Source organism: Ctenopharyngodon idella, chromosome 11, assembly GCF_019924925.1.
Source record: "Ctenopharyngodon idella isolate HZGC_01 chromosome 11, HZGC01, whole genome shotgun sequence".
NCBI lineage: Eukaryota > Metazoa > Chordata > Actinopteri > Cypriniformes > Xenocyprididae > Ctenopharyngodon > Ctenopharyngodon idella.
Genome location: NC_067230.1, coordinates 12,417,933 through 12,434,784, shown reverse-complemented (window position 1 = coordinate 12,434,784; position 16,852 = coordinate 12,417,933). Strand labels below are relative to the sequence as shown.

Here is a 16,852-nt window from a genome sequence, read left to right as displayed (position 1 = left end):
AAAGCTGCCAGTAGCTAGTGGCAAGTCATGTTCAAGAATTTGATTTATTCAAGAAAGAAGCAAGTCATTGTATTTATATCACACACAGTTGAGGCAAAGACAAGAGCAGCAGTTACAGTTTTATTAAACTTCAACTCGCGCACAAAATACTCAGGAAACTTCTACTCAAAAAGCATGAACAGAACAACTGGTGAAACGTGTGAGAACGGACCATGAACTGAACAAATACAAAGGTAAACTAATCAACGAAATGAACATCAGGTGCAAATCATATTCAAATCAATAAGAAACCATGGCAATGAACTCAAACACAGGAAACAGAACTAGAACACATGCAAACCCACCCAAAACAACCACAAGAACATCGTTACAATTTATAAATGGGTCACTGAATTATTCAGAAAAGATAACTCCGAAGTGAAAGCTCCAGAAAATTATGATTGCAACCAAATGCAACATTTCGACCAGGAAATGTTAGGAAATGCTGTGCTTGGTTGTAAAAAAAAAATCTTTGAGATTTCAGGAAGCTTTTTTGTTTGTTTATCTAGCCGCGGCCGTGGATGTTATGGCAAGTCCTGGAATCAGCAGATGTTTAAGAAGTAAATCTGTATCCCAGCGCACTACATTTTTATGCAAAAATGAAATGTATTCATCCATTTGCATTTGACTGAAAAATGCCTCTTTCAGTTCTGTTATTTTATTATAAAATTGTTATTGTTATTATAACTGAAATAACTGCATACAAAGCTGTTCATTTTCAGTGCCTCAGAGAAGTGCCCAGGTTGTGCCTGGGAGGGAGTGTCCGTGTGGATGAATGATGGATACATGAGAGAAGATGAGATCAGGGGCTCTGGAGACTGGGAATGGGCTGGGCTGGGTGGAGCTCAGATGAACTGACCAGCTTCATGTATAAAAGCCTCAGTCTCACATCCTGCCGTGACTCAGCTTTGTTCAAAACTACAGACACACGGACCAGAAGAAGAGGAAGATACACAAGTTAATCATTCCACAAAAGTACAAGGATTAGAGGCAAAATCATGAGTCACTCCTCATATCGCACCTCTTATCACCGCACTTTTGGGCCGCCCGTCTATAGCCCTGTGTCCAGTCGTGTAGGAGGCCGCTACATCTCTTCCTCCATACCCACCCGCACTGTGGACTTCAGGAGTCGCTCCAGCGGTCCAGCCCCCCGTCTCTCTTATGATAAAGTGGACTTCTCACTGGCAGAGGCCGTCAACCAGGAGTTCCTGACCACGCGCAGCAATGAGAAAAGAGAACTACAGGAACTCAATGATCGCTTCGCCAGCTTCATAGAGAAGGTGCGCTATTTGGAGCAGCAGAACTCGAGGCTGACTCTGGAGTTGGGTCAGTACAAGGAGAAGGAGCAGCAGCAAGGGCCGTCAGGCCGCGTCAATGAGCTGTGCCAGCAGGAGATGAGAGAGCTGCGCAGACAGCTGGAACTGATGGGCAACAATCGAGACCAGATGCAGGTGGAGAGAGACAACCTGGCCGAAGATGTGGCCCTGCTCAAGCAGAGGTGTGTGTGATGGCTGGTGGGGCGTGTATGCATTTACAGATAACAGGTCCTTATAGAAGAAGAAAACAATTCGTTTTTATCCTTTTTGCATTGTTAATATTTCTAGTTTGACACTGGCCAGTGTATTAGTGGATGGTTCACCCGAAAATTAATCTTTTGCCATGATTTTCTCACCCTCATGTCGTTCCAAACATTTATGCAGTTCTTTGGAATGCAAAAGAAGATACTTTGAAAAATGTTATTTGTATGTTTATTGTAGTTACAAAAAAAATGGCAAAATATATGTGTTTGGCTGAAGAAAGAGAGGTTTGGAACGACATGAGGATGAGTGAATAATGACAGATTTTTTGTTTTTTTTTTTTGGGGGGGGGGGGGGGGGGGGGGGTGAACTGACACCCATTAAGAGAAAATTGGATGGGTTAAAACTGGTAAAGTTAAATGTGACAAAGATCGAGTGTCAAGTAAGTAATTTGAAAAGTGGATGTACAGACATTTCTAAATGTGGGAGGATATTTTGAGCAGATGATATATACAACTTCTGTTGTAATGATACCTGTTGTATCACATGATTCTGAAGCTTTTGTTTAATTAACATCATAATTATTTATAATATCCATTTATTTATTAATAGGTATAATAGGTATCTTTTTTACACCTATAATAGGTATAAAAAAGGTGTAAAAAAAGAAAGGAAAAAAGAAATAATAAAAAAAAGGTGCACAATGTACTTTATAAATATAAAGAAATTTTACAGGCGTTTTACCTGCATTTTGAATTACATTGCGTTGTGTTGTGTTTTAGAGTTAACTGAAATTTCCGTAAAAGTAGCCCACTGGACGTCCTGGCAGAAAATTACCTGTACGTTCTTTTTATTTGCTCAGGATGTCTCTGAATATGTTTATTTTGATACAGAGGAGTTGGTATAATAGAAAAGAGCTTTGAGAACATCTGAACTTTGCAGATATCATTAGGCTACAGAGGTAATTGTGGTTGGAGAAATTAAGATCAGACCTTTTAAAATAACCTTATGTCTGTATAATGATGTTCATGATACATGGGCGTGGCACCGAATGACAGTAACACGGAGACAAAGAAACTGCAGCAGGGATCCACCCATCATCATCTATACTGCGGTTTAGACTGGCTAAAAATGCTCCATATACACACTTAGCCTGGCTTCATATCACGAAGGACCTAATTTCATGCGTGTACTGCGAAAACAAAAAAACTCACACAGATGTGCCACTCATTACTGCCTAAAACACTTTTTACTTTAATCTCACCACTTTTTGAACTTTGTCTTAACGCTCGTTTCACACCGTACAAAAATTGAGAGCGTGCGCGAATCTCAGCCTATATAATCACATCAGCAGGTTGTAGACAGGGCTGAGCCTCAGTACAGAATGAAAGCGTTTCATGCGATTTCCCCGGGGAGAAAAGGTAAGTGCCTCTTCAAAACATTCGGAGGAGAAAGTAAAACAACAAATATGACAAAATATGAGATCAAACCGTGTGCACACTGAAGACATCTGAGATGTTAAGATCTTCACGCGGGTTATTGTGAATCCACTTTTAGCGTGTTTTCGTTTTCGAAATTAAATAAACCAATCCCAGAAATAATGCTCGAGGAAGTGTCACACAACGGAACCACTGATCTCTATATGTCTTTATGCTGCGTTCCAAACGAAGTTAGACTTGGGAATATCCCACATTAATTGTCCCACTTCAAACCTCAGTGAGTTCCAGTCATCACACGTCACGTTCACATGTTGGCCACATGATGTCGCCATGACAGAATCGTGTTTTTTGTGTAAAACAGAATAAAAAATAACATCGCTTTGTCAACTTTCTTATTTTTGTGGCAACATTTTATTTTCACAAAGATTTCTTAAACTAAAATACCTATTTTTATAGAGTTCTTATGCGAAGTAGAACATTTAATCAAATAACTAAGAATAATTAATAATAAAAAATGTACTTTTTTTTTTGAAGAGATATGACGAGATCTACCGTAAATGTTAAGTTTATTTTGTTTATTATTTTTTTTTTTTCTTGTTTCGTTTTGTTCCTGCTTTTGTCTGATTTGGGATTGTTACATTGTGCTAGAATAAGTCTGCATATTTGACATATGTATATGCTTGAAAATGTTTAAGATCCTAAAAGATTAACACTATTGTCATTTTTCTTGCAATAAAATAATAATAAAAAATCTTCGATGAGGTGTATCAATCTGAAGGGAAAGTTATATATATATATATATATATATATATATAAGCCCTCTGTGCAGGCCTTGAACCCGGGTCTCCAGCGTGGGAGTCGGATGCTCCAACGAGGAGGCTAAAGGCTGCAACCTCTAGCGTCAGTCGCTAGAACATCTCCTGAGATCAGAGGAGTGAGGTTTACTCGCACAGTGACTACTAGCTGGCCTCCGTTACACTCACCCCCCTAAACCTCACTCCCACCTGGGTCACGGCACCAATGTAACCCCTCTACCCAGGTCCTACTCGCCCCGCTCTGCGCGGGCCTCCAGCGTGGGAGTCGGATGCTCCAACGAGGAGGCTAAAGGCTGCAACCTCTAGCGTCAGTCGCTAGAGCATCTCCTGAGATCAGAGGAGTGAGGTTTACTCGCACAGTGACTACTAGCTGGCCTCCGTTACATATATATATATTTTATTTTGTAATTGAACATCAGCTAGTTATTTTGAAATTCAACATTCAAAGGTGCAATGTGTACATTTTAGGAGGATCTACTGACAGAAATCAAATGCAATATAATATACATAACTATGTTTTCAGTGGTGTATAAAGACCTTACATAATGAACCGTTATGTTTTTATTACCTTTAGAATGAGCCATTTCTATCTACATACACCATGGGTCCGCTTACATGTTAAAGGGATAGTTCACCCAAAAATGGAAAATTATCCCATGATTTACTCACCCTCAAGCCATCCTAGGTGTATATGTACCTTTTTTCAGACGAACACAATCGGAGATATATTTAAAAATATCCTTAGTCCGCCAAGGTTTATAATGGTTGTGAATGGGGGGCCACGTTTTGAAGCCAAAAATAATGCACCCATCCATGAAAAAAGTAATCCATATGGCTCCAGGGGGTTAATAAATGCTTTCTGAAGCGAAGCAATGCATTTCTGCAACTTTATGAATTCAAATAGCTAGCTTCCGGTGGACGATCGAGTATTCATTTGGACTGTGATCTGACGCTACGCTTTTCCAGTCTCCTCCCTTTAAGTTGCCATTTTGTGCCGGCATGTTTCTACTGTAGCCCTAAACAGACAAACTGCACTACAGAGCATGTTTGCTTGTCTGGCTACTTTCTGCTGTCTCTTACGATGACATGTTTGTCCTGTGTTGGCCACCGTAGCTTCTCTATATTGCAATTTGCAACCTCACCGCTAGATTCCGCTAAAATTTACACACTGCACCTTTAATATCATTCAACATTTAAAGGATTAGTCAAACTTAAAATAAAAAATTCCTGATAATTTACTCACCTCCATGTCATCCAAGATGTCCATGTCCTTCTTTCTTCAGTCGAAAAGAAATTAAGGTTTTTGATGAAAACATTCCAGGATTTTTCTCCTTATAGTGGACTTCAATGGTCTCCAAAAGGTTGAAGGTCAAAATTACAGTTTCAGTGCAGCTTCAAAGGGCTTTAAACGATACCAGACGAGGAATAAGGGTCTTATCTAGCGCCGGAACGATTGTGGCGCCAGTTCCGTTTTTTCCGTAAGTTGAATAGGGAAGGCGTAGGACATACAGCGTAACTTTTTTGAAGAATACGGAATCACGTTCTTGTGGAAGCACTTGTGATGCGATCATTTGTGTTTATAAAGCATATACATTTTGATTTTTTTTAGAAAATGACCGATCGTTTCGCTAGATAAGACCCTTATTCCTCGTCTGGTATCGTTTAAAGCCCTTTGAAGCTGCTGTATTTTATTGGATACAGCAGTAGTAGGACTCCCTCTACGTGTTTGGCTTACGCTATGATTCGCTTATTAAGTTTGCCATAAGAACATTTCACCCAATCGGTACTAATGTCATCTCAGATGCTTTTAAGCTAATCAGCTAATAGGCTGTCTGACTCTCTGCCAGGTAAGATTTGATATTTATATTATGACCTTCACTTCAGACATACAGTCTTTAAAGACTTTAGTCTCTTGAGGTATAACTAAATGTATAACTAAAGACTTCAAAGAATATCACAAAACACAAATGCTTCTCCCACTCTCACTTAACCCAGTATCAAATAAAAAATAGATTACAAGATTAAAGCCAAGTTTTTAAAAAGTGCACAAAAGCGTGTGAGGGATTGTAACAGCACACTAATGAATAATTTAATTTTCTGTTACTCCCAACAGGATTTTTTTTTTTATTATTATTGAAGTGGACTTATATTTTCTCTTAATTGTTTGCAGTTTGAATGAAGAGATGCAGAAAAGACAGGAAGCTGAAAATAATCTGACTCTCTTTCGTAAGGTAAAGTGATAATGGAAAGTATATCTCACAGTATACACTTCCACCAAATGCTATCTCTCTGGGTATAAAAAGTCTACACGCCTGTCACAATGTAACGGAAGCTTGTTTCCACCACTGAATAAAAAATGTCCACTTTTGCTAGTTTGAGTTGCATGGTCCAAAGTTGCATGGTCCAAAAGGGTTGTACCTAGTAGGGGTGTAACAATACATCGATATAGATCGATATGATGTATCGATGCAACGAGTAAAAAATCGATACCTGTGGGGCTATTTATATATTTAGTCTTGACTACATCTTGACTGTCTGACTGTGTGTGTATATGAAGGATGTGGATAATGCTACACTTGCCCGTCTGGAGCTGGAGAGGAAGATTGAGTCTCTGATGGATGAGATTGAGTTCCTCAAGAAGATGCATGATGAGGTGAGGGACAAATAGATAATTAATGATGAACTAGAGAATGTGAAAGTCAATCACTGGCCTACTTTTATGATGATATCTTTTTGTGTGCTTGCTTTGAAACTTATATTTGTCAAATTATTTCTGTTATCATTGACTATTGAAAATAACATTGATTTTCAGTTTGTAAGAACACGTAAAAATTCTATCACAGTGACAAAAATGTATTCATAGTTTTTACATGACGTCACACTGGAGGACAAAAAAAAGCTTTCTTCCACTGCCTGCCAGTCATTATTTCCCTGGTTTGATTCAAGTACTAATGTAGTTAGACAGTGATATAAAAAGACCAAATTCAATATACACACTTTATTGATGATGCATAATGTACATAGGCAAACAGATGAACCTTGGATATAAACGCAACACTCAGTGTTTCTCACGTTTTTACATAGAAAACCATTATCAAGAAAACTGTTTATATTCTGGGCTCATCTGAATGCCTGTATATATAATATTCATCATTAATAAGGTGTATGGTGAATTAGATTTTTTAGTATCACTGTTTTAGTACATTAAGACACTTTTTGTCTTTTTTTTTTTTCTTCCTTTGAGATGGAAAACTGACAGGCTTGTGCTGCAGTTCTATGGATGTTTTGCCCTTCAGGTCTCAGAGCCAGTCACATGACTGGAAACTATGAATAGGGCAAGACATTGCATCAAGAAAAATGTTAAAATACACACTGTATAAAAAAACTCTTGCACTTTCAGTCATGCAAGTACAGCTCCAATCTAATTTAATGGTGAAATACCAAAATCTCAAAAACGGCATGTTTCAGTGACAAATAAGTAATAACATACAACATCAATATCATGGCCATGTTGTTTCTTACTCTCAAGTAACACAAACACACACACATACATGAAAATCCTGCATATTCCATTACAAAAAAGTAGTATAAGTTAGTTTCATTTTATAAAGTAAAAGTAAGAAAAGTTTATTTTCCAAGTATAACCTACTTTATGTAGTAAGTACTAAAATCAATGTACTAGTACACTGTAAAACCCGATAAGTTTCCCATTTGAGGAAACCGATTGCCTTAAACCATTTAAGTTTTAAAACCAATAAGTGTGAGTCCTGTAAACTCATATACATTAGGTTAAATGCACTTATATTTTAGTGTTGGTTTAGTCAATCATTAGAGTAAACTTAAAGGTGCAGTAAGTGGTATTTGAACTACGCTGTTGGACATTGTTGTTATTTGAAATCAGCCCAAACAAACCCACCCCTCTCTTTAAACTCCAATTCCAATTCTAACCACCCTGCTCTGCGTCGGTCTCAAACCCTGGCCCAACCACTACTGGCATGCGAGGCGAATGCACTACCTATGACGCTAAACGCCTCATTTTCTAGGGGTCATCAGTGTGAAGTGGTTTACCTGCACAGCTCTCACTATCTGGCCTCTGTTGCAAATGCAATGCGAGTGGATGTCTGTTTATCACAGCTGACGCGCAACAAAATGCTTCATGAAAAATAAAGCGCAGTTGATGAACAAACAACAAGGAAGCACAAAAAATGAACATATAGTACACATGAGTAAATACAAAGTGTTCGTTGTTAGTCGCAAACAGCACAGCAGCTCCAGACAATCAAAACCCAGTGTACTCACATGAGAAGCGGGATCAAAGCAGTTTTCACGCCTTCCCTATTAGCTCTCTCCAGCGCTGGAAAGCTTTTCTAATATAAACGCGGTCCTAAAGCGCTTTCCCAGTCATAAACCTTCATTCTAGTGATATTCTTTTGAACTCTTTTGTATTGTGTCCCATTTCTCGTTCTGCAGTTTTTTTCCCCCTTATTTTCAAATCTCCCTCTTGCTCGTTCTCTCTCCTCGACCGTCATACGCCCCCTGATGCTGATTGGTTAGGCGTTTGTTGTTGGACCCGGCCCTACTAACTTTCAAACAGTGAATTTAAAATATTTTAATCTTTTAGATTAAGTTTATTTCACTCATTCAGTTTGAATTCAGGTAACAAATATGTAGGTACTTAAATGGTTTGAGGAAACCGATTGCCTTACATGGTTTTAAGTTCATCAAACTCAAAGTAATAAAGTTACATAACTAACTAAGCAAACTAAGCAAAAACTAACACTAGAACATAGCAATGATGACTGGAGCACTGTAAAACTCAATGAGTTCAGAATACTCAAAACATTTAAGTAAACTAACTTGTTTTTTTAAAGTAAGTAGAACTTAAATTTTTGTGACAAGTGGGGCGGGGCCGAGGGCCGTGGAAGTGGAGCAAAGCTAGTGTGGTGCACAAGTGCCTCTCATTAACAATCCTCAACCTAACCACAGGCTCTCTTCACCTCAATGATAACCCTACACTAACATAAACATAACACAACATTAAACACTATCTTATGTCTCTCTATGTTAATATTGTGCAAAAACACACAAAACAACACTTCATTTCAACATTTATTTTCCTTATACAGTCTGGCGTAAAGCTTGCTGGGAATTAGAAATCTGCTGCAACTCATTCATATTAAGTTCAGTTTACTACAATCAAATTTTGAGTTCACGCAACTTTTTTCTATTAAGTACAATGAACTTTCATTGTTATTTGAGTGAAACTAACTCATTTCATCTGCTGTGAGACTTCAGTGTAAATTGGCTAATAGGGCTGAAACGATTAGTCGACATTATCGCCAACGTCGACAATAACTAACCTTGACTAACAAGGAAGTTTCCAGTTCTGAAACTTACAGGATATTCTTATAGTACGATGACCTCTTTTACTTCAAAAGCTCAAGGAAAAGTTGATTTCTCAATTCATGACCCCTTTATTAATTTACTGTTTGGTTTTACAGTGTACTTGTAAGTGTACTGTTTTAACATTTCTTGAAACTAAATTGGCCAACTTTTTAGTTTGTAAAAGTGTCATTTTAAGGGTATTTTTAAGTCCTCTTTATGTAACAGTATAGTAATTATTTCATAAAATATTTTTTACAGAAAAAAATAAGTGCTTTAAAAAATGTACTTCATTTGGTAATTCCAAGTCACTGTTTAAGATCTGAGAGAAATACTGTAGATTTGTATATATATATATATATATATACATATATATATATATATATATATATATATATATATATATATACATATATATATATATATATATATAGGAATAGAAGAAGCTTATCCTCACAAAATGTAATGACAAATATATTTTTCCATTGTTAATCCTACCCATTTTTACCCTAACATTTTATCCTCATGATACAATTTTTTCATATAGTTTTTACTTTTTTTCAATGTTAAGTTTTGTAGGCTCAAGATACCAAAAATATATACTTTTTTCTTTTAAAATAAAAACACAAACATTTAAATAATTGCATGTGTTTTTTAAAATATGTAGGAAATTCAGGATGTACAGGTGAGTGTTCAGAATCAGCAGATGAAGATGGAGGTGATGGAGACATCCAGCCGCCCTGATCTGACCGCAGCACTTCGAGACATCAGAGCTCAGTATGAGAGCATTGCCTCCAAAAACATGCAGGAATCTGAGGAGTGGTACAAGTCCAAGGTGAGTGACACCACGGTATGTCAAGAAGTTCAATACTGCAATACATACTACTGATCATCTTTGTGTTTTCTCTGTTAGTTTGCAGACCTGACCGATTCAGCCAAGCGCAATGCTGAGGCCATGAGACAGGCTAAACAAGAGACCAATGACCTGAGGAGGCAAATTCAAACCCAGAACTGCGACATTGATTCTCTCAAGAACACTGTACATACACATTTCTGTAGTCATTATAGTTCAAGGCCATAACCATGTCTTAAACGTTGCATGTAAACGTACTCACTGTTAAAACTAAAGCGTCACATTGGGATGCGTTCTCGTCTTCTGTGAAGAGTAAGGCCTGACTTCTTTGATCTGATTGGCCATCTCAATCTATTAGACCACTGAGCCAGACCAGCCTAAAAATGTAACTTTTTGGCAATTTAAAATTTTGTGGGGATTTGTCCCCCACAGTGACTATGGTGGTTACGGCCCTGTTATAGTTAGCTTTGTATAAAAACAATACAAGTCTATGGTATTCAATTATTTAGACAGCTAATTATTTGTGTGTGTTTGTGATGGTAGAATGAGGCTCTACTGAGGCAAATGAGAGAAATGGAAGAGCAGTTTTCTGCAGAGACCGGAAATTATCAAGATGCTGCGGCGCGTCTAGAAGAGGAGATACGGCACCTGAAAGAGGAGATGTCACGCCATCTGCGGGAATATCAGGATCTGCTCAACGTCAAGATGGCCCTGGACATCGAGATTGCCACCTACAGGAAACTTCTGGAGGGAGAGGAAAACCGGTAGGAGAGATTCTGTTGAGCCATTCAACAGGTTTCTGCATGTCTTACTCCTGGTAACTGATGACCTTTGAACTTCACCTTTCAGAATTGTGGTTCCTATCATGAAAATGCCTTCAATGAGTGGACACGGTGGTGGTGAGTCTATCATAACTTATAAAAGAATGTCCAGGAGTGCTTTTTATTATTTAACCCTAAAAAGTAAAAAAAAAAGAAAGGAAAAAAGGAAGTTGTAGGATTGGACGTACAAACCAGCCAGGTTTGTAGCAATAGCTATATCAGTATTAGTGTTTTTATTTGAAATACTAACTTTGCACATACATTTTTGATGTTTATAAATGGTTTTAATTACATTTACACTTCATTTCAATTTTTAGGCAAAATAAATTAAAAAAATTGTACTCAAAAGTTTATAGTCAAGCTGTCTTGCCTTATTGTGTTTTGGCAATTGAGCAGCAAAAATGAGCCCACAGCACCACCTAGCGTTCAACCAGCAATACATGTGTTTTGTGAGGCATTTCTAACAAATAATGGAATATTTTCTTTCTTTTTTATATTTCTATGTCATAATAGTACAAGATTATCCTATTTTAATGTATGTGGCATCCAATAAAGAAGAGATGTAATCCACAATGTAACCAAAAGTAGTCAGATTAAGGGGCTGTTTACACAACACCGCTTTCTAAAAATGGAAAACCTTTTATGCCTTTTGGCCATTCATTTACATGACAACGGCGTTTGGTGGCCTGAAAACACAATATTTTGAAAAAGGGTTTCAAAGTACAAGTTTTAAAAAACGATACCATTGTCGTCTCTATGTGAAAACTGCAAAAATTCGAATCTGTGAAAACGGTGATGGGATGCACATGCTTATTATGTGTTTAGTCTATCCGCCTTATTTTTTCAACGTGGAAGTAAGGTGTTTTCTGTGAATGTGCGAGACTTACGATTTATTAGCCGCCATAGGGAAATGAGAAGAATATCAAAATGCCTTAAATTGTAAAAACAAGGTGAAGAGGCATGTGTTAGGCATGCGTCGCGTGCTCTCTGTAAAGCCCTGGGCTTACTTCGTTTTTGTTTACGCATACGCTAGTGTACGTGCAGTCGAACACACAGCCTACTTCATTTGACTCGTACACATATACAGGCAATTGACGTATGTGCAGTTTTGAGCAATCTCTCGGCACGAGTTACAACCCATGGAAACACCCTTGTATTCTTTCATGCTAGAGTTGTACAAATGAGGGTACTTTCTAACCTGTAACCTGTACTTTCCTGTAACCTGTACTTTCTAACAATCTGTCGTCTATATAGGCCTCCATTGTCACTGTAGCTTGCATGTGTTACGGACTGTTCTGTTTAGGCAGTTTTTTCTGTACAAAGAAAAAACTTTTCCGTTTTTAGAACATCGTTGTCGTGTAAACGTATCCCAAGTTACCATAAAATGTGATTACTGAATTTTTGTCATGTAATTTGTAATTAGTAATGAACTGCAGTTAAGTAATTTTCAAAGTTTCAAAGAGCACAAAAAGGCAGCATAAAAGTAATCCATGAATTCAGAAGCTATCTATGGATGAAAATCTACTCCTTTTCACTATAAATCATGATGTGATTTATTACGATCACAATGTCAAGCTTGATTACACTTCCTAGCACCATCTCTGCATGCATCAAGTGCTATATAGGAAGTATAATCAATCTTAAAATCATGATCGTGCCAAATAATAGCAATTACCTTTTGATCAGTTTTCACTTAAAACCAGTTAGATTACTTCAGAAGACAATTGTTTCCAGATCTGCACTCAAATCATGTAACCATTTTCAAAACACATTCATGATTCATCTGTGCCCATCTGTAACATTTTTAAATTCTCTGTACTACTAAATCATAAGTTCTTTTACTCCATCTTTGCATCATATTTGTTGTATGATGTCTTTAAACAGATTACGGTCAATTTTCTGATACTGGACCTAAGAAAGTCGTAATCAAGACCGTGGAGATTCGTGATGGGGAGGTGAGACACTCCAACACCAGATCCAGTGATTCTACACTTACAAAAAAGAAATGTATTCAAGTGTGCTATTAGTATTCTTCTTTTAATCTAAAAATAAGAAAGTATACTTTCAGTCTACTTTTTATATACTTCTCAGAAATGTACATTATGTACTTCTCAGTAATATACTTAAAAATTGCACTTGCCTTATACTGACAGAAAAGTCTATTTATAGTAAAGTAAAGTATAATTGGCCTATACTTGTACTCAGTCTTTTGATTGAGATATACTTGAAAGTATAATTAAGTATTCTAAGTATACCTAGGTTGTAATTGTGTTTAATCTTTTGATTGAGTAGCCTATTAAATACTTTTTTCACATAGTTTTACATACTGACTTATAAACTTACGTTGTTTGAAAATATTTGTAAAGAAAAAAGATATGTTCCTAATTCTGAGTGAATTTTTGTGTAGGCTAGTCTACTTGTAGGGTACATAGGAATTTACTTCAAATCTACTCTTTGCCCACCACTGACTGAATTTTTCAGGCTATCGGTGTTTTCACCATTATACAGTAGGGGGCGCTTCTGAAAGATTACAGAATCTTCAGATCAAAACGCAGGAGAAGAAGAAGCTGAAACAATGATCGAAGATTGCTCACGCAAATGTAAAATAACTAGGGCTGGGAGGCGATTAAAATTTTTAATCTAATTAATTACATGATGTGGCGATTAATTAATCTAATTTTTCGCAAATTTATCGTACATCAAATTTGGCTGAGAAATTATCCCCAAAAGATCATTTGAAGTCATTTTTATGTAAAGAATCAAATAGACATTACAAAAAGTAGATTAAGTAAGAAATATTTTATTTGATTCAACAGAATTTATTACACAAACTTTTGTACCATGAGGTTGAGTAAATGATGACTGAATTTTAATTTTAACTATATGTTGATTTTTTTTTTTTATCAATATGGAAATATGAAATTGAAAGTAAACATATGGTCAACTGATGTTTTATTAATCATTTTCTTAGAGAAGTTAATTTACTGAAGGCTACCAAGAAAGCTAGGTAACTAAGTTAATTCATTTAATTCACAATAGCCTATGTGCACATTTATTATTATTTATGTGGGGGGCGAAGCGTCACACAGGCACAATGGCGCTGTATGACAGATGTATCACTTTTATTTTGTTTTTTTATTTTTTATTAAAAATATTCACAAACTTGTTAACCATAGCCTATCATGAACTATAGGCTATATAGGTGCTCAGCACCCATCGAAAAATATGAGATATTCTCCATTCATTTTAACCAATAAAAAATGACTACAGCTTTCAGACATGACGTTCATTTCATTTTTTATAGTTCACTTGAGGCAGTTACTATGGCATTTTTTTTTACGACGCATGTCAAGTGCTGTCACTCAGATACTGGAGAGTCTGTTCGCTCGCTGGGGCATGCGCCGTGCCATCACTGACAATGGGCCGCAGACTTCTCCACCTTCCTGTGCAGTAAAGGAATTAAGCATTTCCGTGCCGCACTCTACCATCCCCAGGCAAATGGTGGGGTTGAAAGATTCAATCAATGTTGAATGTTGTGTTCTACCACTAGGTTTTTCGGGGTTACGAGGGGGTTATGTTTTGGTCTGCTGTGTGCGCATGCGCTGTGGAGTGAATGGCAAAGAACTAGTAAAAAGTGTTTATTTGTTCAGCCGTATGTGCTTCATGTTAAATAGCTAACTGAACTACTCCAACATTACACAGATGACCTGGGGGCGGGGCAAGTGCATTAATTGTGTTAAAAAAATTAACACGTTATTTTTTTCTGTAATTAATTAATGTAATTAACGCGTTAAACTCCCAGCCCTAAAAATAACACAATCATCAAACATTAAACAGCATATAAATCAAAACTGCCTAACGTTACTGAATGAAATGTTGAACCCATGAAAAGGAAATGACTGTGAAGCTTTGGGGGTGTTGATGGACTCAGTCTACTCCATCTGTGTTTTGATCATCATTCGGAATCCTATCCGGACATAGTCTTTGACAAAAATGCAATTTTTTCAGCTTTTTATTTAAAATGTTTTTTTTTTTGTTTTTGTTTTTTAAACAAAGCTTACCCACATTTAAGTGTAGATAAAAAAATGATTCATGAAACTAGAATAAAATGTTTTTAAAATGGAAAGAGTTAAAGTACAGTTAAAGGTATATTTCAAATATAAAAAAATAATACCTGAATAGGAATTGAGCAGTATACTTAAGTGCAAAAATTATATATAAAAAGTAAACTATAAGTGTGATGTTATGTTCACTTAAAGAAAACTTACAAGTATACTTGCACTAAACTAGTAGTTTACTGAGACTATACTTCAAAGTGTACTGTCATATACTAAAAAAATGTACTACTAGTATTTAAATAGTAAACTACTATAGTATACATATAAGTTCACTTGTAGTACAGATGCAGTAAAAATGAGAAACGTAGCTGTGAACTAGTTGTGCACTTAAAGTTTACTATCGTTTCACTTATAGTACACTTAAACATATGCTTCAATTGGGCCAATTTAGTCCCAAGCAGTATTTAAATAGTACACTTACAAGTTTACCACTAGTACATTCATACTAGTATACTTACTACATAAAGTATACTTACAAATATACTTGAACATTACTTAAGTATACTTCATAAAATGAACTTCAAGTTTTCTTCTTTTTTGTAAGAACAATAAAAGAGACATAATAGCAATGTTAAATGTTATACCTCTACATTAAATGGCACTAAATGTTTTTGGTTTGTTTGTTAAATGTATATTTGTGGCAAACATCTGACTGATTCTTTTGTTCATTGCTCAGGTGGTGAAAGAGTCTACAAAGGAAAAGAACAGAGATGAGAAGAATGATTGACATGGTCAAGGAGTGTCTGACAGAGATTAGAGCGTGCAGATAAATAAATGCTTGAGTTATTAATTGTGTGTTGCAATTTTAAAGGGGCTCTAAGAGTAAAATTTAGGCACACATGTTGTTTACAGTGATGCTAGTAGTGTAGTGAATAATCAGCAAATGTTTGACTCAGTATTGTGTATATGATGGTGCTATTATTAACATATATGAGCATAACACGACTGCCTTACGACTGTCAGTCCAAATCCGATTTTTGTGCGTATCCTATCCGATCTGAACAGCAAAAAACCACATGAAATGTGATTTCTACATTCATATGTGGTTTGGAATCCCATTCAAATCGCATTTCTGGAAATCCATTTCAGTCTGACCGCTCTGATCGGATTTCACGTGGTTTATGCGACTTTCTCACGCAATGTAAAACATAAACGTCAGACGTTGTTACAAGAAACATGCTAAAAGTTGCTGCAGAAACAAGGCTGTGTTGTTGCAAAGTGCCGGACGAGCAGAAATGTTTTGAGACCGTATGTTTCTGCCATTGCATCATCATAACGCAGTAGTCCAGCGTCGGCGGCTACACATTTTCATGATGTAAATAAGACAACATCTGTATTGCAAACCCCTCCATGTTGTGGTTGTTGTTGTTGTTTTTGGTGTATACCAACGAACGCAATGTCATTGCCATAGAAACCAATGCAGATGTTCCGGATAACAAAAAAGCGCCATGGACACACAAATCGGATCTGAACACTTGCGATACACAGTGTGGACATTAAAATTTTTAGATCAGATTCCAGTCGGATACACAAATAATCGGATTTGGACTGACAGTCTGAGCAAGGCTTTAGAAACTCCAAAAACAATATTTAATGAGTTCACATTAATATAATCTTCAAATAAAAGTAAATGTAAACCGATTCGGTTTGTTGTCTCTAATGGAGCATTTGAAAGTGAGATTTGACACGTGATAAGAAATATAAAACAAAATGTGCAGTGCTGTGGGTCCTCAGAACCAGGATTGAGAAACACTGGATTAAGGCTGCCTTCACATGCTATCAGAATTACCGTGATTACGAGTTTCCTAGTAGGAAATTGGACATGAATGCCCTCTCACATCAGATTTACAGTTGCATGAAAAAGTATG

The 16,852-nt window shown here is 36.6% G+C and overlaps 1 protein-coding gene across 1 annotated transcript; it reads left to right on the top strand.

Annotated features, from left to right (window-relative positions):
- The first annotated feature begins 919 nt into the window (after positions 1-919).
- prph (peripherin) lies at positions 920-16,625 on the top strand. Its single transcript, XM_051912901.1, has 9 exons — positions 920-1,537; positions 5,981-6,041; positions 6,368-6,463; positions 9,860-10,027; positions 10,106-10,231; positions 10,589-10,809; positions 10,895-10,944; positions 12,751-12,821; positions 15,661-16,625. Exons 1-9 carry the CDS (start codon positions 1,038-1,040, stop codon positions 15,709-15,711), a joined length of 1,344 nt encoding a protein of 447 aa, XP_051768861.1. The 5' UTR covers positions 920-1,037; the 3' UTR covers positions 15,712-16,625.
- Positions 16,626-16,852: the final 227 nt, after the last annotated feature.